Source organism: Callithrix jacchus, chromosome X (assembly GCF_049354715.1).
Source record: "Callithrix jacchus isolate 240 chromosome X, calJac240_pri, whole genome shotgun sequence".
NCBI lineage: Eukaryota > Metazoa > Chordata > Mammalia > Primates > Cebidae > Callithrix > Callithrix jacchus.
In genome coordinates this window covers 149,778,368-149,804,402 of record NC_133524.1, presented here as the reverse complement: position 1 = coordinate 149,804,402, position 26,035 = coordinate 149,778,368, and the positions used below count along the sequence as shown (strand labels likewise).

Here is a 26,035-nt window from a genome sequence, read left to right as displayed (position 1 = left end):
CCCTTCTCACTTCACCCCTGTCAAAGTCGGGGCTTTTGAGAAAAGGCTGGGAAAGTAGGCGGCGACTGGAGACAGCAGCTGTAGAGGAGAGGCCTATCAGAGTTCAGATCAGCAAAGGCAGGAAGCCCACCACAGCTCAGTGCCTCGTGGAAAATACCCACTCTTGGCCCAGCTCATAGCCCCGCTGGCCTCTTGACCCCAGTGGGCTTAGTTTCCTTTGCTGTCACCTGAAGATGCCTGCAAGTGCCCCCACTCTGTCCGCTTTCACTCAGGTGCCTAGTCTTGTCCATTCTCCTCCTAAAGACCCAGCAAACATGGCACCAGACCCTCTCTGAGCACAGGTGGGGCCACTCCAAGCTTCCCCTTCCAGGGGAACTGAAGCTGGCATGATGGGGGTGGGGCATCCAAGTCAGGATGCCAGGGCTGCTCCCATGTGGCCCTCCAGGACCCACACCACTTGGGGAGTCTTGTGAGGCTGAGTTGAGGGCCCCTGGAATGCTTCACTGGGCAACAGGCATGCCCATAAAAATACCGTGGCCACCAGAGCTACAATCTGCCATCGAGGCCCCAGGCCTTCCTAGCCCTGAGGCTGCAGCCAGCTAGCTGGCTCCGGAATTCCTACCCCCTCCATTTTGCTTCCTGGCTTGTGAGGTCATGGCCTTGAGCCTAGGAGGGGGCGCTGGAGAGGAGCTCTTTCCTTCTCCATCCTGTGCAGGGCTGCATGGTAGAGTGGGAGAGAGTGGGGTCGGCGGGAAAGGTCGGATGGGGCCAATCCAGAGGACAAAGAAATAAGACACCGGAGAGCTTGAAGAAAACCTGGGAGTTGGGGGTGGCAGTTCCAGGGATACCTCTCCGAGATACTGTGGCCCGTGGACTCGCCTCCTACCCTGCTGCCCGCCTGCGCTCTGGGGGCGCGGACGCCAGCGCTCCGCAGCGCCATCCCGACACTGGGGATCGGAGCCCTCGCAGCCCTTCCATTAGGATCCGGACTAGGTGCCCAGGATTGGGGGGGCATTCAGGAGAGGCCCCGGGAGTTCTGCCCTGGATGTGCTGGGGGGTCGTTTCGTGCGGATGCCAATCGCCGGCCGGAGCCCTCGGGGGCAGGGTGGAGGCTGGGGGAGAATCCCCTTCCTCACCGGAGTCCTCTCTCCACCGCCCGGCCCCAGGTCTTTGGGAGCACTATCGGCCCGCGATTCCCTCTCTGAGCTTCACGGCGGGCTCCCTTGCGCTGGGGCTGGGGACACTCTCCCTTTGGAGACTCCCGGTCTGCGGGGGAGGGGGTCTGGCGAAACCCGTCGGCGGGGGTCCCGCTGAGCTCCTGGAGTGGGCTGTCCGGGGGTCCCCAGCCCGAGCCGCGCTCGGCTGGGACCAGGGTCTAGGGTGCGGCGGGGCGGGGCCGGCGGCCGGGGAGGTGATCTCACTCCTCCCTCCCCTTCTTCCCCGGCGCTCCCCTCCCCCTCCCCTCCGCGCAAGCCCGCCCCGCCCCGCCGCCGCCGCCGCTGCCGCAGCATCCACATCGCAGACGCGCTTGGGCGACGGGTCCGAGGCCGGCGTGCGCGGAGGCTGGGCGGGCAGCCCGAGCGGCGGCCGTAGCTCAGGTAAGGCGGGCTGGCATGCCCGTGCGCCCGGGCCGCGGCCGCGACCCCCTGGGCCCCCCACTCAGCCCTGCCCGGGGTGCACGGACCAGGGAACCCCGCCCGGCCCCTCCCGGCCCTCGGTAACCGGCGTTGCAGCCGGAGCCCCATTCATGCCCGGCGTCCGACTCCAGGCACCTCAGGCGGGGGCGGGGTCGGGGCGGAGGAGGGAGGCCGGGTGCCCGAACCTGACAGGTGAGGGGTACCTGGGCGGCACCCCAGATGCCGGCCTTGGTGGGAGAACGGGGCGGGGGGCGTCAGGCAGGGTCTGTGTGGGCAAGTGGGGGCTAAAGTTGGCGGGTCCCCGTGCGTGTGTGCGTGTCTGAGAACGGAAGCCAGATCCGGGCCCAGCGCTCCCCCACCGGCTGCCGTGGGGTGTGGTCCTGGGCGTGGCTGCCCCTCTTCCCCAGCCGAGAGCCCAGTTTGGTTGAAAACCCCGTCTGCCAGCGTGGTGACAGGGAGATTGGGCTAAACCACCCCTGCAGTAGGGGGAGGGGAGGGAACGGAACTGGGCGCTGCCTGCCCCTCCGCCCCAAGGTTGGGGGGGCTTTGTTCTCCTCCTCCTTCTTTCCAAATCTCAGCCTGGGCTACGCCCGCCGGGCTCTCCCGAAAGCTCTGTGGCCAGCCAGGGCTGCACTGGCTGAGGTGGGTTCGGGCACCCACTGCTGCGCCTCCCGTACATAGGTGTGTCCATCAGGTACAGTCCATCAGGAAGAGGTGAGGGAGGGAGGGCTTCACGAGCTCTGGCGGTCCCTGCTCACTGTGGGTCTTTTGCCCACTGCCACCCATCTCGGTTATGGGAGGGGTCAGCGATTCCTATTCCCTCTTTTCCAGGTCAGACTTTTGGGGCCTCTTGGCAGGGCTTGCAAAGAACACGCCCTGCAATCCACTAACCCCACAGGGTGTCTGGACCCCCCCCATCTATCACTGCCCCTCTCAGGGAGGCAGGCCTAGGGCCATCTGATCCCTTCCCCAAAAGGAGTGGGCCTGGCACCCTTCAGGTAGATACCCTGCCCCTGTTAACGCCACCCTGAGGACAGGGGCATCGGGGCAGCCCAGTGCCATCTCTGCTGACTCATGTGACCCTGATGTAAATCAGCACATTCCGCTCTTCTTCCCCTGGGGGCTGCTACCAAGCCCCATCTTTCTGGGGCGGGGACCTCCCTCCTCACATCAACCCCTTGCTGCAGGTGGTGGGACTTGACCCAGCCCGGCCTCTCCCTGGCACAGCTCCCATGCAGTGCCTGCATGTGCGCACCTGTGGGCTCCAGAGCCTTTGGGGACTCAGCTATCTTGGCCCCAAGGGAATTCCAGGGCAGGATTGGGACCTTCCCACCTTCCCAACTCCCCGGCTCCTGGCCATTTCTCTCAGCTGCATCTGAGTTTCTCTCCGCATGTATTGATGTTTGTGTGCGTATGATCCCGAAAGTGATACATCTTATTGTAGTGCATTTGAAATTTACAGAAAAGAACAAAAGAAATTAAGAATCGCTGGTGATCTGATCACCAAGAGGGAGACACGTTCAGCACGTCCCAGCCTCCCTGGTTTGCTACACCGCACTCCTAAAAGGCTCCTCCCCCAGTTTCCAGCTGCCAGCCCCCTGCTGAGAATCAGGACAATCTGTGCTTCAAGGTGGCAGGGTCTCCTGCCCTGCAGCCAGCTAAGAGCTTCCTTACCCAGGTGCTCAGCATGTACTGGGCAGCTGCTCACCGTCAGTGCTCCTTTGAGCTGGGCTCTGGGCTGCCCATGAAAGAGCCGGTGACAAACTGGACTAGCACCTGTCTTCGTGGGGTGTCACTTGTTTTCTTTTGTTGATTATCTGAAGGGAAAAGGGAGGCGAGAGTGAGGAGGGGCCTGGCCTGAGTGCTCCTACAGTGAACAGGGTGCCTAGGCTGTGCCCCCAATTGGCCTCTCCCAGGTCCAAGCCCTTTCCACCACTAGACCTATGGCTGGTGACTTCCTTGGCGTGTGCCTGGCCAGGACTGGCTGGTGAGGGTCAAAAGATGGGCCTGTGTGCCACACTGGCCAGCCCCCCAGACCAAGGACTTGGGTCAGTCACTTTCCCATGAGGGGCAGACTCCTTGATCACCAACGTCCCTTTCAAAGCAGATGGTCCCCAGTGCCACTTGAAATGGCTGCAATTGGGTGCTCTTCTGGTTGTGATAGGGCCTTGCAGAGTGGTTCAGGCTCCAGGAGGGCACGTTCAGGGGAGAACATCGAGTAGGTGCAGGATCCTGTGAGGAGGTTTGCCAGGATAGGGATCGCAGCCAAGCCCCTGGTCTGCCAAGCCTCCCTCTGTGGGCATGAGTGAGAGCCCTGCTTCCCTCCCCTGTGGTTCAGATGGTCGAGGAGGCATGGGATCTGGATGCCCCTTAGGGTCCCCAACAGGGTGCTCTCTGCCCTGTCCCCTGTCCCCACGGTGGGCTGGGGTTCGGTCCCTGGGTGGGGCCATCTGGAATGGGCCTGCAGCAGCCCCGCCCCTGCAGTCACTGTCTTACACTTGCTCTGATCTGGCACATCCTGGACACCTCCCTCTCCTGCTTCCCCCACCCCGTGCTCTCTCTTCAGCGGCCTCCACGTCTCCCAGCGCCCCACCCCCAGGACCATCACCTTCCCCCTCCTTCTAGTCAGAAGTCTGCTGCTGTCTGGGATGGGGGTGCATCACTCCCCTGTCTCCGCCCTCTGCTGCTGCTTGCCTGGCCCTCCCTTCCTTCTTCCCCCTTTCTGTCGGGGTCCTGCTCCATCTCTCTGCTTACCCTTTTGTCTGTCTTCCAATGCTCTGCTCCTCTCCCCGTCCCCCCAGCTGCCCCTGTCTCACCCTTAATGGCCCTGAGGTTGTGCCCTGTCCAGCAGCCACTCAGCACCCCTCTGCTGGACTCTACGCCTTGGGGTTGGGCCCAGACCCCTCACAGGGGCCTTGTCTGAGTGGAAGGCTGGATGGCAGGTGCCTGATGAGCACCATGCAGATGAGCACTGAGGGAGGTAGCCCGCCCAGTCTGCCTTCTCCCCGATATCAACAGGGTCTTTGTGGCTTCCTGAGGGCTGTGGCTGGAGAGAGAGGGAGGAGCCGGGGAGGGTCTGGCCGCTGTTCTTTCTAGAAGCTTTTCTTTGTCCAGTGCCCCCCACCCTAGGCCCCTGTGTTCTTCTCAGGTTGGAAAGCTGCAGAGGGAGTGCCCAGCCACTGCCCTGCCATCAGCAGCTCCTGGCCCCTATGTCCAGTGGGGGCAGCTGCCTGGGCCGGGGATTGGGTGGGGCAGGAGGGTGGCAGCGTCCTGGGCTCCATGCACTTGGCCAAGGAGGACTTCTGAGCCTGTCAACCCTAATGTGAGGGAGGAGCTTGAAGAAGAGGGGCTGAGTCCTGGGAGCCCCTCCGCCCCCAGCACTCCAGCCAGGCAGTCTTCCTCTCTGCATGTGTGGGGTTCACGTCTCTGCTTGTGTGTATTTGTGTGTGAACTTCCAGTATTCCTGTTTGCCTGGGTGTGGGTCATATATTTGGCTGCATGTATGTGTGTGTTCATGAGCCAGCATGCACACAGATATTGTCATGTGGCCACGTGGGTCTCCTCAGATGCCCCAACAGGGCCTGTACTGGGAAGGGGTGGGGCCGAGGGTGACGGCTGCAGTGGCTAGCAGCAGCAGCGCTGCATGATACAGGGACAGCGCCTCTGGCCAACCCAGGCCGTGCTTCAGTGGAGGGGGTTCCCTGTAGCCCTCTCCTCCCGCCATCTGCGTCTGTGTTCATGACTTAGGAATGCCCAAGCCCTGGGGATCACAGAGGCTCTATTGTCCGCTCCCGGGCTTCCTGTGTCCCCCTCTTCTCTTTAACCCTTTGGGAGGGGGGCCCTTGGAGGGGGCCAGTGGGGCTTGGCAGTGTTTGAGCTGCTTCCAGGCACCCCTGCCCCACCCTACAAGCCAACACAGGCTAGGTGTCCCAGGACTGGCTTGGGCCAGGGCCTCTCCCTACCCTGGGCTCGGCTCCCTCTCTGCTCTCCTCTTCAGGCCAGGCCCCAGGAACTGGATGCACTCTGTCCCTTCTGGCCTGGCCCCTGAACCCTCCTCCAGTGCTAGGGTAATCCTAGCTCACTAAGGAGCCCCAGGGCCTGAGAGCAGCCCTATTTTTGCTGCCACCTCATTTATCTGGCTTTCAGGGGTCTGGGAGGCTGGAGTCTTGGCCCTGCTCCCCTGGGTGACTAGGGAAGCCTTGCCCTCTGCTGGGCATCTTTACCCCCTTAGACACAAGAATGGGGCCAATGCTGTCCCTAAGTGCTGACTGGAGAGGGGACTCTTTGGGAGGGGTTCTGGAGCCTCTGGTTGCAAGAAAGGGGTCAGAACAAGTCCAGATTCCAGAGAACACAGAGGGGACCAAGAAACCAGCCTGTCCCCAAGCCCAAAAGGGAAAGGAGTTGGCCTTCTCTTGGACTGAATACCTGGGTGGGGGAGTTGGGGGTTTTGGGGGTTCCAGCCACAAGATAGGATGCTTTGTTTGGTTCCGGGCTTCAGCTCTGTGCTGAGACGTGATGTTGATCACATCCTACTTCCGCATGGCCTCCCTGCCAAGATGTCACTCCCTGCCCCCCACATTTGCCTGCCATCTGCCTGGCAAATAGGTCCTCCCTTCAGGGCAGGATGACTTGGAGATCATCCTTGCCCAGGCCCCTGGTACCCTGGGAAGCCTAGCAGGCGAACATGTAAGGACGCCAGAGCCTCTGAGAGGCAGCTTTGGGAGCCACCATTTCCTCTAGAACCAGCTCTGTGATCTTGGACAGTCTCCAGTTCTCTAAGCCTCCATGTCCCCATCTATAAAATGGGGATGACGACAGCACTTCCATCCCTGGGGCAAATCTGGGGAGGAGATGAGTGGATGTGTGTAGAAGTGATCATGAGACTTCCTGGTACACGGTAAGTCCTAACCGTGAGTTGATTTAATAGAACAGTCTGAGGAGGGGTCCAGTTGTTCCCTCCCTTCCCCGTCCTCCCTGCACCCCTACAAAGGGTTAACCTCTGTCTCTTCTCCCCATCTTTTAAGGAGTATGGTCCATTACAGGTGAGCTGAAACCTCAGGCGAAATGAGGGCTCACTCTCTGGGGCATACCCCCTTAGGAAGGGGTGAAGTGGGGAATGCAGAGGACTAAGCAGCAGTCCTAAAGGACTTCTGGACCCCCAGGGACCTGTGGGGGCTCTCTGGAGCAGCCTCTTTATGTGCTGTCTAAATAACCCAATAGGCTACAGCGAGGTTTCCTCTGGCTTCTCCCACCTCTGCTAGTGAGGGACTTGAGCTGCATCACCATAGAAACCCGTCAGCCATGGTCTGGTGGGGAGGGCCAGTGGGAGCCTTAAAGGGACACAGTGCATAAGGTGTAGGTGACATGCACACCAACAGGCACAGAGGCCCCTCCAGGCTCTAGGCACATGGGCCAGGCACTGCACTCTGACCCTGCTGTGTGCCCTGTGCTGAGCCCCCAGTCCCACCCCCACTCTGGCCCATTGGGTGACGAGGCACCCCAGGAAACAAGGGTGGGAGAAGCTGGGGATTCTCTGCTGCGCTGTTGAAGGGCCCTCTTGTTGCTTCTCCTTTGAGAAGAACTCCAGGCAGAACCTGACAGCTGACAGTCAGGTGTGCAGGGCGCACGTGCAGGGCACCACTAAAGGTTCCCTTCCCAAGGTGCGTGATGTGGTGTGTGTGTGTCTGTGTGTGTTCAGGGAAGGAGCAGCCACCCCAGGTCTAGCCAGTTTCCAAGAGTTTCCAAGAGCTTCCCTCCCTGGCAAGCTGCCTTCCGTCAGACACAGGCAGACACTTTGGAGCAGAGGACAGAGGACTCCCTGAGGGACCTGTGGGCATACTGGGGGGTCAGGTGGGGCGGGATGGGGAGAGGCTCTTCTGGGGCTGAACCCCTCCCTGTAGGCTGCTGGGCCTCACCCTCACCTCCCTGGCCCTGTCCCACCAGGGGAGAATGAGTTTGGGACTGGACTCACTTAGGAAAGGCCCCACCTTTAACTGCCCCAACACAGCAGCCGCTGTCCACTTGGTACATGGTCATACATGCCCACTCTTGGCCTAACACGTGTCAGTCTCCTCCAGCCAGGTGGCCACCGATCCCAGCCAGCAGCAATCTTAGAAGGCTTCCCTGGGATCTTCTGGGTGCTTCTCCCTCCCCCGTCCCTACCCACGCCAGGAACCCCCCACCTGTTCCCTGCCAGCAGTGCATGGATCCGTCTCATGGCTGTCCCTTACCCAGTGCCACAAGTGGGCAGAGTCTCGATGCTCTGTCAAGTGGGGCTTTGTAGGTCCCTCCAGCCACAGCTCCCAGCTGCTTCACCCAGGTCAGCCTGACATCCATGCCGGGGAAGCCCCTCCACTGACCCAGGCCCATCTTCCCTCTTCCCCGCCCCTTGCCTGGAACAGCCCCCAGGGACAAGGACGCTGTGCCCGAGGCCTGTGCGCACGCGCATGTGTACACGCCCACCCCCACCCCTACCCCTCACTCTTCTCGCTCTTTCTGCCATTTCTCAGCCGCGCTCTCTGCGGCTGCCTCTCACCCTTTGTGCTCCGGTTTCCTCTTCTCTCCCTTTCCCTGCTGCCTGGGTCTCCGTTTCTGAATTTCCCCACCTCCCTAACCATCTCCATTGTGGTTAGCGCCATTTTCCCACGTCTGTCTTTGTCTCCTGCTCCCTCCTGCCTCTTTCTCACTCTGTCTGTCACCCTTGGCAGACCCGGCCTTGGCTCCATCTGTGGAGCACTCCCCCCTCCCCACTCCTTTGCCCTTGGTGGTCCTGGTGGGGGGTAGAGGGCCTGCTGAGCTGACAACCCTAGCCCTTGCTCTGTAATTGCCTGAGGAATGGTGAGAGATCAGAGACCCAGCAGCAGTGGGAGGGGAGGAGGGAGCACCCTCTCAACCTTCTGGCTGCTTCCTGCCTGCCTCCGAGTGCCCAGGGTGGTGACAAACTAGGTGGCAAATACTGGGAGACCAAAAAAGAAGTTGGATATGAGCCTGTGGGGAGATGGGATGGGACAGGGAGTGCGGACCAGGCGTTTGGGGATACTGTATTTCCCCTGCATATATATGCCAAACACCATTCCAGGATTCTAGATTTGGAGGACAAATAGAGGAACTTGTATGGCAGAAATCATCCACCACCAGAGCACCCAAGCCTCCGACATGCAGGAGCCTATCCTTGCTCCAGTTTCCTCTCCTCCCCTTCCTAAGACCAGTGGTCAGAGCTCCCAAGGCTGCCTTTTGATCGTCTGCTCTCTGATCTGAGTCTCCTACAGGCCTTGAAGTTGACGCTAGGACTGCCTGGGGCTTCCCCTGATCTGCTGGCTTTGTAGGGAGAGGTCGGGGTGGAACGGATCCACTATTGCTCCTCCCTTCTGGGCCCCAGTTCAGCTCTCACGAGTTGGGAATCACACTTCTTACCCAGCAAGTCACGCTCTGGGCCTCCAGGCCATGTATGCTGACGACCCACCCTGCCGCTTCTCCACCACCCTCTGCAGCAAGCTCCTGCCCGGAGTCCCCACAGGATCTGCTGCATTTACAGCTCTTCTTGGGTCACTCTGTTACACAAAACTGACAGGGCCCAGAGCTTAGCATAGCATGGCTGACTTCTCTATCATCCTTTTGGTGTTCCTGCTGAGGCTCGGTCCCTGCTTTGATAAGGTCCTGGATGGGCAGAGGGAGGATGCGCAGCATGGATTTAATGAAGGCATCCAGTCTGGGACTTCAGCCTCCAAGCTCTGTCACCTAACAACACCCTTCCTGCTTGGAATTGGTCTGTCCACTTGGGAGTCTGTTTCCTCTTCTTGTCATTGTCAGTGTAAACCCCGCTTTGAGACCCTTAGTCCTTGGGCCCCCTTTCTTGTAGGTGATTGTGGACATGGCTGGCATGACTTGGGCTTTGAGTGGACACACACACCAGTTGAGCTCTGAAGACTCAGACAAGACTTAGAAGTTAGGACTTCGAGACACACAAGAAACACTGCCATGAAAAATGTCCCAGAGCTTGTCCTGACCCCTACCCCGACCCTAACTCGGAGCATCTGGAAGGGAGGAGGCCTCAGTGGGATGTTTTTCTCCTTTCTCTCCTCTCCTCTACCAGTTCTCAAGGGAAGACTTCCTTCCCCATTCTTTCTTTTTATTTCTTTTTAAAATTTTTAAATTTTTTTTTTTTTTGAGATGGAGTTTAGCTCATGTTGCCCAGGCTGGAGTGTAATGGCACAATCTCGGCTCACTGCAATCTCCACCTCCTGGATTCAAGTGATTCTCCTGCCTCAGTCTCCCGAGCAGCTGGGATTACAGGCATGCACCACCACGCTTGGCTAATTTTTTGTATTTTTAGTAGAGACAGGATTTCACCATGTTGGCCAGACTGGTCTCCAACTCCTGACCTTGTGATCCACCTGCCTCGGCCTCCTAAAGTGATGGGATTACAGGTGTGAGCCACCGTGCCCAGGCCTAATTTTCTATTTTTACTAGAGACTGTGTTTCACCATGTTGGCCTCTCTGGTCTTGAACTCCTGACCTCAGGTGATTCACCCACCTTGGCCTCCGAAAGTGCTGGGATTACAGGCATGAGCCACTGCGCCCAATCTTCTTTTTTTTTTTTTGAGACAGAGTCTCACTTCATCACCCAGGCTCACTACAGCCTCCGCCTCTCAGGCTTAAGTGATTCTCCTGCCTCAGCCTCCCAAGTAGCTGGGATTGCAGGTGCCCACCACCACGGCCAACTGGTTTTTTTTTTTTTTTTTGTATTTTTAGTAGAGACGGTTTTGCCATGTTTGCCGGGCTGGTGTCGAACTACTGACCTCAAGTGATCAACCTTTCTCGGCCTCCCAAAGTACTGGGATTACAGGTGTGAACCACCACACCTGGCCCTTTCCCCATTCTTCATTTTCCTGAAACTATTCTGTGAAATACATTGATCTTGAGCCCCTTTCCTCCCTTCTCTATTCCACTTCCCAAGCCCTCCATTAGCTTTGTAGGCCTGTACATCACCCAGGGATCAGTTGACTCTGAAAGCTATGGCAATGTGACTACAGGAAGAGTTCTTTTCTACATATGTGTGCACACAGACATAATAGATACAGGAAATCATCCCCACAGATACACAGAGACACATAGAGTTGTGTGTTGATTCCCTCAGGCACACATACTAACACACCCACCCATGAGTTCACCGCATCCCAGAGAATACACACCACAGAAATACCAGCTCACATTCAGCTCACTCCCTGCTTGCAGATCCACAACCGCACACATGTCCACAGGCACCTGCTCACAGGCACATGCAGACACATATGGGGATGGCACGCACACAGCGGCCTTGCCATGCACAGGGGAGCTGATGGGGCGACAAGTTGGTGCTGGAGAGGCAGCTGGCAGAAAAGGTGCAGACAGAGTAGTGAGGGAATAAAAGGCAACCTACAGGCCCAGCCAAGGCTAGCTCTTCCAGATTTCTCCCTCCAAGGTGGGAAGGGGTGTTGGTGTGGGTGCGGGTGGGGAGGGGAGGGCCAGAAAAGCTGGCCAGCTAGGGGCGGGGCTTAGGGCGGGGCAAGGAGCCCGGGCTCACCCAGATGTTAGTCACTAACGTCCTTTCGTTCTCTCCTCTCTTCCCCCACCCTTCCCTTCCCTTATCCCCTCTCCCAGTGTTCCCACTCCCAGCTCCCCCCCACCAAGCCGCCCACCATCCCCTTTCCCCTCTGGCCGGAGCCTGAACCGAGCCCGGCTGGCTGTGCTGCGTGGTGCCTCCGGGAAGATGGTCGTGGCGCTGCGGTACGTGTGGCCTCTCTTCCTCTGCAGCCCCTGCCTGCTTATCCAGATCCCCGAGGAATGTGAGTAGCTGAAGGAAGCCTCGGCGCCTCCCTTCGCCGTTGTGTTGGGTCCCTCTTTATCTTCTGCCTCCTCACCTTCTCCCTGTTCCGGACCCTGACTCCTCTCCCTTGTCTTTTCTGAGCGCGGGGTGGGCAGGAGGTAGTCAGGACATTGGGTACCGCGGAGAGAAGGGCAGGGTAGAAGATGCCAGGCATGTCAGCACCACGGACAGGGACAAGCGCGACCGGCCGGGGCGATTTCAGCACTAGGGACAGCAAACCCGGCTTTGGGCCCGAGTTTGGGCCCCTCCATGCTCTCTTTAGCCTGCCCTATCCCTGTCCACCCCACTCTGACTCCTCCGATTCCATCCCCCACCACAGGGGTGTGGCAGCAGGAGAACAGGGCCATGCCCAGCTTTCAGCTGGCTTGTGCAAAGGCCTGTGTTCAAGTCTTGTCCCCGTTTCTCTCTCCTCTTCTGGGCCCTTGGTCACCCTGTCTCTGTACTGAGACAGGAAAAGATGCCTTGAAAAACCCCAGTCCCAGCCCTTTTTCATGTGTAGTTATTTGGTGGGGATGGGCGCAGGGCTGCTGGAGCATGCGTCTATGGTTGTAACATTTGTGTGGGGCACAAGCAGGTGAGTGGACCATGGGGAGTGTGGCCGTAGGGTTGTGACTAAGCATGAGCATTCTGTGTATGCTTGTGAGATGGATACACTGTATATTTGTGTGTGTGACTGTGTGTTCTTGTAATTGACTGGGAATAGATATTCATAAATGAGATTTTGACTTCCTTACATGGGTATGTGTGGGTCACTCTAACTGTTATTTACTGGCCAGATTTGTGGAGGTCGGGAGGCATTTGACCATGATGTTTGATTGCAGTGGGTCATGTGTATGTATGAGTGGGGCTGAATGTGAGTACACACTTGCATGTGGGGTAGTGTTACTGTGATGGGATTTTCTCCTGAATTCGAGCAAGAATTGTAAGCACACTGTTGTAAGTGGCTGTCAGGCTGTGTGAGGGGCATGGCACAGGGTATCATGTGTGGGGGCATTTGTGGTTCCCTTCCCAACTTCACCTTAACACCTTTGTCTCTGGGCCTGGACAGGGAGGAGGCCAGTATCATTGAGAGATTAGCTGGCAGATAGATAGGGTTGGGGAAGACTGTGCTAGCAGTGGGACAGGGGCTGCGAGAGAGGGGCTAGGGAGGCACCTGGCATTGGGAGGCAGTGAGGGCTTGGGGGAGGTAAAGGAGCTGCCCCCTTAGACAGATACATGGAGGGCCATGCAGACTCCTCTGGCACAGATGCACATGGACACAGGCACACAGGTGCATGAAGACAAGCCAGGTGCAGGCATGAAGAAGCAGAGCCACTGAGAGGCCTCACGAGGGGAAATACACAGCAGAGGACACAGAGTTAGTAGATGCACAATGTGTGCTCTCTACAGAAAGATGGGAGTGGGGAGAGAGAACTAGGCCAAAGGCCACGGCAGCTCCAAGGCTGCCCGGGGCACTGACCAACACTTGTTCTTGACCCTGATATGACACAGCGGGTGGTGGCAGGCAGCCAGCCCTCCCTGTTGGAACCGGCCTTCCATCTCTCCCTCTGCAGCCACTCCAGCCCCCTTTGTCTCTTTTCCTGATTCCTCCACCTAGTTGACTTCCCATCCTGTCATCCTTGTCACCGTCTCCCTCCCCAGCCCAGGGACCACTGCAGCTTCCCCAGAGTCTCTTCCTCCCTCCCTGGAACTTCACACTGAGGTCTTCTGTAGAGACAAAGCTCTCAGAGGCAGGCTGCTGCTCCCTCCCTCCATCTCTCTTCTCCCTTCGTTGAGGCTACCCTGGCCAGTGCACTGCAGAATCCTGGGACTGGGGCAGCAGCTCTGGCCTCTGCCCCAGAGAGCTTGGTGGCTGGCTGAGAGGAAGGAGGGAGTAGAGGAGGGCTGTGGAAACTCAGATGCAGCAGGGCCTTTGGGACAGTTTTCAGGGGGAGGGGGCAGCAGGGCTCTGAAGGCTGGGCCCTGGTAATTGAAAACACTCAGCTGTGCTAATTGGATTAGGAGGGAAGCGGGCTAGAGCAGGGGAGGGTGCCTTCCAAGACATCCTGAACGTGTGGGGTCAGTTCTGCAGGCCCTGCCATGGGGCTGCAAGGACACTCCTTATTAAAGACAAGCATTTCTCTCTCCCTGCCTGCTAGAGCTGGAGGCACGGCCTGGCTGCCCCTGGGCTACATGCCCCGTGTGCAGGTCCAGTGGAGCCCCTCTTCCTGGGCATCGCCCTGCCCTGGGAAGAGTTCCCCAGGCTCTGTCCCATCTCCCTGGGCTTGACCTGCCACTGCTTCCCTCTAGCACGTGTCCCCTTGTTGCCACTGCCAGTGCCTCCTCTCCTACCTTTTCCTCTCCATGGCGGGGGAGGGGGTGTTGCAGGAGCTTACTGTGTCCCCTGCCATCTACTCCTCTCTGGGGCTGCCTGTCAGTATTTCTCTCCATTCCCTCCCTTGCTGCTTACCTGGATTTCTCAGATGAAGGACACCATGGTAAGTTGGGGAGGGGTGAGAGTGTTTCCCAGAAGGCCAATGAGAGGAGTAAGTGGCCCTTGGCTGAGCCTGCACCCCTGCCCCCAAGTGCCAGGGCCCTGCTCGAATCTCTCTGAGCGCCATGGACTTCTCTCACCTGTGCCGGGCTGGCTTTGTTCTGTCTCTGCCCCAGCCTGGGCCCTCTGTCACCCTCACTGTCCCTCTCTGCCATTCTTTCTGGTCCCTTCTCCCCTATCAGGGGTTTCTCCTTGGTTTCTGTGTCTTGGCTTTTGTTGCTTCTTTCTGTCATATCTTTTTTGTCTGTCTTTGGCATCTCTTTTAACTTCTGTTGCTGTCCCCTCTGTCCCTGCCTCTCTTTACATTTTTGCATGTGTCCCTTTCTCTCTCTCTCCCTCTTTTCATGTCCCACAAGCCTCTTTTGTTCTTCCCCTCCATTCCGCCCTGGTGGCCATAGGGCCTCCAGGGGCTCTGGACCCTGCTTCCCTCATGGTGGGACAGGGGCTGAGGCCATGACGCCAGCCAGACAGCACCCTCACCACTGCTCTCTCCACCGTGTCTCCAGTGATGGAGCCACCTGTCATCACAGAACAGTCTCCACGGCGCCTGGTTGTCTTCCCCACAGATGACATCAGCCTCAAGTGTGAGGCCAGTGGCAAGCCTGAAGTGCAGTGAGTGATCTCTGCCCTCTCAGCCCCTGTTACCCACCACTGACCCTAGCCTCATGCCTCCCCGAACCACTTAACTTCTAAGCCCAGAAGCCCCAAGTCCTCGCCGTCTCCCAGCCCATCTCCTGGGGCTCTGGCTGATGCCCTCATCCCTCCAGCCTGTTCCAGTCCCCATTGGGTTCCAGGGCTTCAGTTCTCTGGGCCTTTTTCTGCCCACAGGTTCCGATGGACGAGGGATGGTGTCCACTTCAAACCCAAGGATGAACTGGGTGTGACTGTGTACCAGTCGCCCCACTCTGGCTCCTTCACAATCACGGGCAACAACAGCAACTTTGCCCAGAGGTTCCAGGGCATCTACCGCTGCTTTGCCAGCAATAAGCTGGGCACCGCCATGTCCCATGAGATCCGGCTCATGGCTGAGGGTGCGAGGCACTGAAGGGACCAGGGAGGGCAGGTCCTGGCAGCTTGTGTGGGAGTGTGGGCTGGAAGCTGCCAGCCCTCCGCCCTGCCCCATCTTCTCCCCTGGACCATCTTTTTCTTGTACAGTGTCCTTGTTTGCTCTGTCTCTGTCTCTATTGCGCTTCTGGTCAGTTCATGCCCCTACACTCCCTCAGGCTTTCCGGGTGCCTGCAGGAAGGTGAGGGGGGGTAGCGAGCTGGGTGGTGGGGACAGTGACTGTTTCTGGGCAGACCCGCCTGAGTCACTGCAGTCATCTCTGTCCACACCGACACTTCTTAGGGGGGCCCCTCTTCCCCAGCTTTTCCACTTCGCTCTCCATCTCTCCCTCTCCCCAACTTGGTCTCTCTTGCTCCAGGGCTCTGTCTTTATCTGTGCTGCCCTTTCCCTGGGGTTTTCCCTTCACATTCCATCCTCCCTGAGCTTTCTGCCTCCTGAGCACTCTCCTCTCCCCTCCCCACCCCTCCGGTTACCTTGGGAACCGTTGCCATGGTTTCCATGTCAGGATGATGGAAGGGTCTGTAACTTCAGCATCCCTTCACAGCTCCCTTCCCCCATTATTGCACCTCAGCCTCAGCTTCCCCCCACCCATCCTTTCCTGGAGTGGGCAGGGAGAGCTGAGCACTGTGGAGGCTTAGCCTTTCCTGGCCGCCCAGCCTCCTGCTCACCCTGGCCTCTTTAGGTGCCAGTCTCCGCCGTGAGCCCAGAAGGTACCGAGAGTGTCTGCCTCCCTTTCTGTGAACTTTCTCCTGGCCTGATCCTCTTGCCCCCTCATCCATCGCCGGGGTAGCCCCCCACCATGTCCCTTCTGCCCAGCACCATCTGGACCAGGAGGAGAGTGTTAGCTCCTCTGTCCCTTCTAGGTGCCCCCAAGTGGCCAAAGGAGACAGTGAAGCCTGTGGAGGTGGAGGAAGGGGAGTCGGTGGTTCTGCCTTGCCACCCTCCCCCCAGTGCAGAGCCTCTCCGGATCTACTGGATGAACAGCAGTGGGTGTCAGCAAGGGGCTGCCTCGTGGGGCCGGGGTGTCAGTGAGAGTGTCTTCCTGGACAGGGTCATGACCTCGGCCTCCTTGCCCCCTGCAGAGATCTTGCACATCAAGCAGGACGAGCGGGTGACTATGGGCCAAAACGGCAACCTCTACTTTGCCAATGTGCTCACCTCCGACAACCACTCAGACTACATCTGCCACGCCCACTTCCCAGGCACCCGGACCATCATTCAGAAGGAACCCATTGACCTCCGGGTCAAGGCCAGTGAGTCTCAGAGGCTCTGCACCATCTCCCTGACTTCTCTCACCCTCAGGCACGGCCCTTCCCACCATAGGTCCATCTGACAACAGGTTTCCTCAAGAACAGCTTGGCTCCCACCTCTACCCTGCCCAGATACCTTCCCAGGCATCAAGAGCAGAGACAGGACACTCTCCTTAATACAGGAAGAAGCAGAGGCCCCGGGGGCTGGCTGGAGTGTCGAGTCCCTTAGCCTTGCGATTCTGGGGTGGAGGGAAGAGTAGGCAGCCCACGCACTCCATTTTTCCTGGCAGCCAACAGCATGATTGACAGGAAGCCACGCCTGCTCTTCCCCACCAACTCCAGCAGCCACCTGGTGGCCTTGCAGGGGCAGCCATTGGTCCTGGAGTGCATTGCCGAGGGCTTGTGAGTCTGGGCACCCAGGGCAGGGCAGGGTGGGGCAGCCCTGGCGGGGAGTGCAGAACTCCACAGGGTATAGGGGCTGGGGTGAGCAGCCTTGCCTTCTCTCCCTTCTGCTCTCTTCCCTTGGCCTCCTGGGCAGTCCCACGCCAACCATCAAATGGCTGCGCCCCAGTGGCCCCATGCCAGCCGATCGTGTCACCTACCAGAACCACAACAAGACCCTGCAGCTGCTGAACGTGGGCGAGGAGGATGACGGCGAGTACCGCTGCCTGGCCGAGAACTCACTGGGCAGTGCACGACATGACTACTATGTCACCGTGGAGGGTATGGACCTCCTGGGACAGTGGCCCACGATGCCCACTGTCGTGGGGGAGGGTAGGGGCTGCTAGGGGGACAAGAGCCGGCTGCAGGCTTTGGGCTCAGGGCGGCTCTCCCCTTCTTCCCAGCTGCCCCGTACTGGCTGCACAAGCCCCAGAGCCATCTGTATGGGCCAGGAGAGACTGCCCGCCTGGACTGCCAAGTCCAAGGCAGGCCCCAACCAGAGATCACCTGGAGAATCAACGGGATCCCCGTGGAGGGTGAGCAGGGCCTCAGGCAGGAGTGGGGAGGGCTGTGAGCCCTAAGCACTGTGGGGCAGAGGAAGAGGAGGGTGAGGAAGGGCCTCAACGTAGCTCAATGCCTGGCCGGGGCCCATGGGCCCACCTGCATGCACAGAGCTGGCCAAGGACCAGAAGTACCGGATCCAGCGTGGTGCCCTGATCCTGAGCAACGTGCAGCCCAGTGACACAATGGTGACCCAGTGTGAGGCCGGCAACCGGCACGGGCTCCTGCTGGCCAATGCCTACATCTACGTTGTCCGTGAGTGCCCTCCCTTCCATACTTCCTCACTCCCAGTCTGTCCCTGCAGATGGGCCCAGCTGCCAGCTGATGTGTCCCTGGCCTACCAGGCTGGCACCAGCCTTTCTCCTTGCTGAGAACCTTCATCCCATCTCACTCAGCCTCATGACAGCAGGGGAAAATGTAAGGGGAAAGGTCTTATCACCGTGACTAAGCAGACGCTCACCCCAGACAGGATGTCACTCAGGCCAGCCCAGGTGGCTCCTCTCCTGGAGCCTCAGGGAAGACTGGGGACCAGGCCAGGAAGGCTTTTGGGAGAGGGGACTGTCAGTTGGGCCTGGAATAACTGGTAAAAGCTGGGTGGCTGCAAACTGAGGCGCATCTGAGACAGAGGGCAGTGTCTGAAGACAGAGAGAGACTCAGCCTGGTGAAGGCCTCAGCTGGGAGCAGGGAAACAAGACTTGCAGGGCTCTTGGGGGCCCAAGGAAGCCGTGCAGAGGATTCCTGGCTCCTAGCACAGCTGTGGCCCCAAGTCCTGCTCTGTCTCCCAAGACTGTTCCTCCCCCAGAGCTGCCGGCCAAGATCCTGACTGCAGACAATCAGACATACATGGCTGTCCGGGGCAGCACTGCCTACCTTCTATGCAAGGCCTTTGGAGCACCTGTGCCCAGTGTTCAGTGGTGAGTGTCCTGTCCCAGTAACCAGGGAGCCAGGGAGGGCAGGGAGCCCAGGCCAGCTGGTCAGAGCCAGGCCTGCCCTGCTCACTCTAGGCTGGACGAGGATGGGACAACTGTACTTCAGGACGAACGCTTCTTCCCCTATGCCAATGGGACCTTGGGCATTCGGGACCTCCAAGCCAATGACACTGGACGCTACTTCTGCCAGGCTGCCAATGACCAAAACAATGTGACTATTGTGGCTAACCTGCAAATTAAAGGTCAGGCGACCCTTGCCACATGGTTGGCAGTGCCTCTGGGAGGGAGGGTCCAGGTCTCTAGAGGACATCAGAGTGACTTCCCCACGCACTCATTACCCTCAGATGCAACTCAGATCACCCAGGGTCCCCGGAGCACCATTGAGAAGAAAGGTTCGAGGGTGACCTTCACGTGCCAGGCCTCCTTTGACCCCTCCTTGCAGCCCAGCATCACCTGGCGTGGGGACGGCCGAGACCTCCAGGAGCTTGGGGACAGTGACAAGTGAGGACAGTAACGGTGAAAGGGGGCAGAGTAGGAAAAGCTGGAAGTCCAGACCTCTTGGCCTCATCCCTGCTTTGAGGGGGAAGGCTCTGGCAAGAGCAGGGCAAGAAGGCAGGAGGGAGGCATGGGAAGGGGAGAAGAGCTCAGATAGCAGGAAGGATGTCACGGGTCCTCCACAGGTACTTCATAGAGGACGGGCGCCTGGTCATCCACAGCCTGGACTACAGCGACCAGGGCAACTACAGCTGCGTGGCCAGCACCGAGCTGGACATGGTGGAGAGCAGGGCACAGCTCTTGGTTGTGGGTAAGTTGCAGGGTGGCAGCCTCCACTCCAGAAGGCCAGGCTCACATTGCTGGACCCTTTAAGCAGCCACCCTCCCTGCCCTCAGGGAGCCCCGGGTCGGTGCCGCGGCTGGCACTGTCTGATCTGCACCTGCTGAAGCAGAGCCAGGTGCGCCTGTCCTGGAGTCCTGCAGAAGACCACAATGCCCCCATTGAGAGTAAGAGGCGTGAGCTCAGTGCCACCCCCCACCATCACCTCTGCCAGCCCTGTTCCATCCTGGGGTCTTCCCTTCTCCTGGGGTCTTCCCTTCTGGAACCTTCCTGGGGGTACATGGTTTGGGGGGACTCACAGTTCCTCATGGGAATCTGGAGATGCCAGTTGACCTGGGTATTCAGGGACCCAGACTGTACCCAACCCCTCCACAGCCCTTCCCCGCAAGCCATCCACTAATTACTCCATTGCTGGTTTACTTCTTGGCAGAGTATGACATTGAATTTGAGGACAAGGAAATGGCACCTGAGAAATGGTACAGTCTGGGCAAGGTGCCAGGGAACCAGACCTCTACCACCCTCAAGCTGTCGCCCTATGTCCACTACACCTTTAGGGTTACTGCCATCAACAAATACGGCCCCGGGGAGCCCAGCCCGGTCTCTGAGACTGTGGTCACACCTGAGGCAGGTGGGTCAGAGTGGCACCCACTCCCATGCCAACTGATAGGGGCTCTGGCCTGTGAAGGGAGGACTTAGAGAGGCACCGTGTCCAAGCTCCTCTGCTTCCAAATTCCCAGGGGAAGTGAGAAGGGGCTGGACTCCCTTGGTGCCAGAATGAGCCATTTGTTGCTTGGTCTTCAGCTCTTGTGGCCTCCACAAGAGGCTGCAGCATTAACGTGTTAACACATTCCTTTGCAGCCCCGGAGAAGAACCCTGTGAACGTGAAGGGGGAAGGCAATGAGACCACCAATATGGTGATCACGTGGAAGGTGCGGGTCCTTGGGCTGAGACACCCGTGGGGCATAGGGCCACACCTTTGGCTGTGCTAAGGAAGGGGCTGATGTTTGGGGATGCCAGTCTGCTCTGGGGGACAGGCCAAAGAATGCTGGTGCTCTTGGCCAACAAACTCCTCCTCTGCTGGCCTCCTCCAGCCGCTCCGGTGGATGGACTGGAACGCCCCCCAGGTTCAGTACCGCGTGCAGTGGCGCCCTCAGGGGACACGAGGACCGTGGCAGGAGCAGATTGTCAGCGACCCCTTCCTGGTGGTGTCAAACACGTCCACCTTTGTGCCCTATGAGATCAAAGTCCAGGCTGTCAACAGACAGGGAAAGGGCCCAGAGCCCCAGGTCACCATTGGCTACTCCGGAGAGGATTGTGAGTACCCGCCTGCTTCCACCCCAGCCCATGTCCATACCTCTCAGCGCTGGGGTGTGCCTTTCCTAAGAATGAGGATGTTCTCTTACATAACCAGAGAGACTTTATGAAGTTCCCCACACTTCACGTTGATACAACACATTTCTTTTTTTTTTTTTTTGAGACAGAGTTTCGCTCTTGTTACCCAGGCTGGAGTGCAATGGCGCAATCTCGGCTCACCGCAACCTCCGCCTCCTGGGTTCAGGCAATTCTCCTGCCTCAGCCTCCCGAGTAGCTGGGACTACAGGTGTGCGCCACCATGACCAGCTAATTTTTGCATTTTTAGTAGAGACGGGGTTTCACCATGTTGACCAGGATGGTCTCGATCTCTTGACCTCGTGATCCACCCGCCTCGACCTCCCAGAGTGCTGGGATTACAGGTGTGAGCCACCGCGCCCGGCCTGATACAACACATTTCTATAATTGTCAGTGGTATTTCAGTTGTATCAGCCAATGCTGCTTCTTTCATTTCCTTGAATCTGGAACATGACCAGATGGTAACTTGAAGCACCTGGTCAAGGTTTTTTTTCTAGTTTCTCTCTCTTTTTTTTTTTTTTGGAGATGTTGTTTTGCTCTCGTTGCCCAGGCTGGACTGCAATGGCAGGTCTTGGTCAGCTCACTGCAACCTCTGCCTCCAGGGTTCAAGCAATTGTCCTGCCTCAGCCTTTCTCCTGCCTCAGCCTTCCAAGTAGCTGGGATTACAAGCATGTGTCACCACGCCAGGCTAACTTTGTATTTTTAGTAGAGACTGGGTTTTACCATGTTGGTCAGGCTGGTCTCAAACTCCTTACCTCAAATGATCTGCCCGAGGCCGGGTGCCAGGGCTCATGCCTGTCATCCCAGCACTTTGGGAGGCCGAGATGGGCAGATCACCTGAGGTTGGGAATTCAAGACCAGCCTGACCAACATGGAGAAACCCCCTCTCTACTAAAAATAAAACATTAGCCGGGCATGGGTGGCGCATATGCATGTAATCCCGGCTACCCAGGATGCTGAGTCAGGAGAATCCCTTGAACCCAGGAGGCAGAGGTTGCAGTGAGCTGACATCACGTCATTACACTCTAGCCTGGACAACAAGAGCAAAACTCTGCCTCAAAACAAACAAATGATCTGCCCGCCTAGGCCTCCCAAAGTGCTGGAATGACAGGTGTGAGCCACCGTGCCGGCCATGGTTTCTCCTCTGCATAAGTTACTGTTTTCACCTTTGCAACTGATAAGCTGCCAGGAAGCACTCTTGAGACCATGCAGAGGCACTGCTCCTCTTCAATGTGCCCCAGAAAACATCCGAATCCATCTTCCCTGTGTGGGGGGACTTGGGGCTGGCCTCAAGGCTGGGGCGAGAGCCTGTGGCTCTCTCCAATCACTGGCGGTTTCCAGATCCCCAGGCAGTCCCTGAGCTGGAAGGCATTGAGATCCTCAACTCAAGCGCCGTGCTGGTCAAGTGGCGGCCAGTGGACCTAGTCCAGGTCAAGGGTCACCTCCGAGGATACAATGTAAGAGTCCAAGGTGTGGGGGCCAGGAGGGTGGTCACTGAGGTGAACTGACAAGATGGTGGGGGGGCTTTGCCACCTGCCAGCCACTGTCCTGGAAGGCTTGGGTTGAGAGGAGGCTCCCCATCAAGGGTAGTGGGAGTGTGTGCTGGGGAACCTGCTGGGCACCTTCTGCCCTGCGAGGCCTCCTATCCACCTGTGCAGGTAACGTACTGGAGGGAGGGCAGTCAGAGAAAGCACAGCAAGAGGCACACCCACAGAGACCATGTGGTGGTGCCCGCCAACACCACCAGCGTCATCCTCAGTGGCTTGCGACCCTATAGCTCCTACCACCTGGAGGTGCAGGCCTTTAACGGGCGGGGATTGGGGCCCGCCAGCGAGTTCACCTTCAGCACCCCAGAGGGAGGTGAGTTCTGTACCCATGCCTCATCCCTGCCCTCCTCCCCAGACCTGGGCGAGGACCTACCTGCCACTCGATTCTGTGCCTTGCAGTGCCTGGCCACCCCGAGGCGCTGCACGTGGAGTGCCAGTCGAACACCAGTCTGCGGCTGCACTGGCAGCCCCCACTCAGCCACAATGGCGTGCTCACCGGCTATGTGCTCTCCTACCGCCCCCGTGCGTGCCCGCCCACCCCACAGGGAAGGGAGGTGGAGGGGCCACGGGGAGGGGGCAGAGCTGCAGCCACAGCCAACCCCTGCCTGTCCCCACAGTGGATGAGGGGGGCAAGGGGCAGCTGTCCTTCAACCTTCGGGACCCTGAACTTCGGACACACAACCTGACCGATCTTAGTCCCCACCTGCGGTACCGCTTCCAGCTTCAGGCCACCACCAAAGAGGGCCCTGGTGAAGCCATTGTACGGGAAGGAGGCACTATGGCCTTATCTGGTAAGCTGGAGGAGTGACCTGCTGATGGGGCGGCCCTGGCCAGAGGTTCCAAGAGGGAGGGCCTTAGACTGCCTGGCAGCTGCCACAGTCTCCTTGTGCCGCTGTGTCCCCAGGGATCTCGGATTTTGGCAACATCTCAGCCACAGCGGGTGAAAACTACAGCGTCGTCTCCTGGGTCCCCAGGGAGGGCCAGTGCAACTTCAGGTTCCATATCTTGTTCAAAGCCTTGGGAGGTGAGTGTGAAAGGGGGCCCTGGGGAGTGATGGGGAAGGGGGCTCTGGGCCAGAGGGGCTGCCTGGAACTCCGACTCACCCCTGCTGCCACCCTCTCACCCTCGCAGAAGAGAAGGGCGGGGCTTATGTCAGCTACAGCCAGAGCTCCTACACGCAGGGGGACCTGCAGCCTGACACTGACTATGAGATCCACTTGTTTAAGGAGAGAATGTTCCAGCACAGGATGGCTGTGAAAACCAATGGCACAGGTGAGGTACTGGGGACTCGCCATTGCCTGCCAGGGAGGCATGGGTGCCCCCCAGTTCATGTCCCTGTGTCCCCTGAATGGCCACTACTGGCCAGGCTCCATCCACAGCTCCTGTCTGCTTCTCCTCTCAGAACCTGGGTGTCCCCGAATTAGCCCCCTTTCATACCCTTTCCACAGATGCCCTCTTCCCTATCTCCCTGACCCTGTCACTCTCCAGCACCCCAGATGGCCCCGACTTTAGGAGCATACTTCTGGGCCCCCAGTCGGGTTCAGGCTTGGGCGGCAGCACGGGTGTCTCACCCTTAGGCCGCGTGAGGCTCCCTCCTGCGGGGTTTGCCACTGAGGGCTGGTTCATTGGCTTTGTGAGCGCCATCATTCTCCTGCTCCTCCTTCTGCTCATTCTCTGCTTCATCAAGCGCAGCAAGGGCGGCAAATACTCAGGTAGCCCCTGAGCCCCACATGAGGGGTGGGGTCCCTGAGAAGCTCTCGGGAAGAGGCATGGTGGGGGCGGGCTGGAGAATCATCCTTCCAGGCCACGGCTGGGGAGACAGGGAAGTGGTGGCGGGCCAAAGAGGGCAAGTGGTTTGTATTTCAGAGTCTGTTGTCTCTGGGTGCTGTTGAGACAGATTGCTGGGGGTGCAGGGCACAGAGGGGCCTGGAGCCCCGGGTCAGGCTGGGGCGGGAGAAGAAGCTGTTTCTCTCTGTCTCCAGTGAAGGATAAAGAGGATACCCAGGTGGACTCTGAGGCCCGACCGATGAAAGATGAGACTTTCGGCGAGTACAGGTGAGCCTGAGGCAGGGGCTGGGGCTGGGGCTGGGGCTGGGGCTGGGGCTGGGGCTGGGCTCTGCCCTGGTCTTCACCTCTCACCCTCCTCTCTCTCTCTGTGCTGCCGGGTGACTTCAGGTCCCTGGAGAGGTAAGGTAGGGACGGTGGGGAGGGCCCGACAGCAGGGACCCCTGTAGACAGTGCGTCCCTGGCATGCCATTGTCCACTGGCTGCGGGGACTCTGACAGGACTCTCACTTCCAAGCCCCCAGGCCTCGAAGCTCCTCATTTCGGGGAGAGACCAACATGCCCCAGCCCCTCCTCTCCACACTGATACCTTCACTGCTCCCCTCTCCCCCAAGGAGGCTCCAGAGAGGCTCCCACACAGGAAGCAGGCCCCGTTACCCCCCCGACTGAGTGCACACTTGCTCCCTCAGTCCCCAGGATCTGGGGACTGCCCAAACATGACAGCCCGGAACTGCCTGCCAGGGTGGCCAGAGCTGCTCATCCTGAGTGCATTCTAAGCAACTGGAAGTCAGGCAGGCATCAGGTTCCTGCCAGGGCTGCTGCAGGGGCTCGGCAGCAGTCTCACTTGCACTTGCCCTGTGCCTCTGCAGTGACAATGAGGAGAAGGCTTTCGGCAGCAGCCAGCCCTCGCTCAATGGAGACATCAAGCCCCTGGGCAGTGATGACAGCCTGGCCGATTATGGGGGCAGTGTGGATGTTCAGTTCAATGAGGATGGCTCCTTCATCGGCCAGTACAGTGGCAAGAAGGAGAAGGAGGTGGCAGGGGGCAACGACAGCTCAGGGGCTACCTCCCCCATCAACCCTGCTGTGGCCCTAGAATAGTGAAGTCCTGGACATGAGAAGCTGTGCCCCTGACCTTGGGATCAAGGCCCCTCTCTCTCCAGCAGGCCCATGGGAGGCTGGAGTTGGGGCAGAGGACAACTTGCTGCCTCTGACCCCCTTCTTACCACCCAGTCCCCACTTTATTGCCAAAACCCAGCTGCACCCCTTCCTGGGCACACACTGCTTTGCCCCAGCTTGGGGATGGATTTCCCACATGTCAGGAGACTTTGGGTGCTGCTTCGCCAGCTCATTTGGTCAGAGAGGCTGTGGTTTGGGGGAGAAGTAGGGGTGGCCCGGGCTTTCCAAGATGCGGCCTTTCTTGCACTCTGACCGGGACTTGGCACGTTCCCCTCCCCCAGCCACTCCCTGGCCAGCCTGGCTGGGACTGGGGACAGAACTCGGTGTCCCCACCATCTGCTGTCTTTTCTTTGCCATCTCTGCTCCAACCGGGATGGGAGCTGGGCAAGTTGGCTGCAGGGGCACAGGAGGCCATCTGGAGGGCCCAAAGAGTCCCCCCAGCATCACAGTCTGGCAGCACCGCCTCTTCCCACCGCCCAGCCTGCCCCATGGCTAGCTTTCAGGAGCTCCACACACGCGCTGCCTTCGGTACCTGGCTGCGGGGCGGGCACAACTCCCATTGCCCACCGGCCGGCCTCTTCCAGCCACCCCCACCCCCCAGGACACCTTAGTAACCCCGCCCCCTTCGTCTGAACAGTTCTATTCCTCAGCCTCCTCCTGCCCCTATCTTGGGAATGTAAATACACCGTGACTTTGAAAGTTTGTACCCCGTCCTTCCCTTTATGCCACTAGCGTGTAGGCAGATGTCTGAGTCTTTAGCTGGTTTCTAGGTTTTATAGCAATTAGCTTTGGTGAACCCATCCCAGGAAAAATAAAAACAGACAAAAAGAAGAAAAGATTGGTTCTCCCAGCACGGCTGTGCCCCTGCCCAGCAGCCACGGCCTCCCTGTGCTTGGTCTACTGATAAGCCCTCTACAAAAAACAAAAGTATATATATATATGTACATAATATCAGAATTATAACAGGCAAATAAACCTGCACATCAAGAGTACCTTTTGTCATTTCAGTGAACACTTGCTT

At 58.7% G+C, this 26,035-nt stretch overlaps 1 protein-coding gene across 7 annotated transcripts; it reads left to right on the top strand.

The window, feature by feature from the left end:
• The first annotated feature begins 696 nt into the window (after window positions 1-696).
• L1CAM (L1 cell adhesion molecule) lies at window positions 697-26,006 on the top strand. 7 transcript variants are annotated; one of them, XM_035288062.3, is made up of 29 exons: window positions 697-993; window positions 11,277-11,461; window positions 13,965-13,979; window positions 14,542-14,647; window positions 14,864-15,066; window positions 15,964-16,086; window positions 16,183-16,353; window positions 16,641-16,752; window positions 16,889-17,073; window positions 17,196-17,327; window positions 17,464-17,607; window positions 18,155-18,266; window positions 18,357-18,523; window positions 18,626-18,782; window positions 18,962-19,086; window positions 19,172-19,282; window positions 19,546-19,743; window positions 19,974-20,044; window positions 20,207-20,429; window positions 21,846-21,961; window positions 22,163-22,364; window positions 22,451-22,573; window positions 22,669-22,842; window positions 22,956-23,075; window positions 23,183-23,323; window positions 23,629-23,763; window positions 24,034-24,106; window positions 24,227-24,238; window positions 24,705-26,006. In XM_035288062.3, the coding sequence occupies exons 1-29, from the start codon at window positions 722-724 to the stop codon at window positions 24,934-24,936; spliced, it is 4,140 nt and encodes a 1,379-aa protein (XP_035143953.2). In that variant the 5' UTR covers window positions 697-721; the 3' UTR covers window positions 24,937-26,006. The 7 variants fall into 7 exon arrangements, with proteins under 7 accessions (XP_035143953.2, XP_054107014.2, XP_054107013.2 ...); XM_035288064.3 differs by lacking the exon at window positions 697-993 and adding an exon at window positions 1,521-1,598; XM_054251039.2 differs by lacking the exon at window positions 13,965-13,979.
• Window positions 26,007-26,035: the final 29 nt, after the last annotated feature.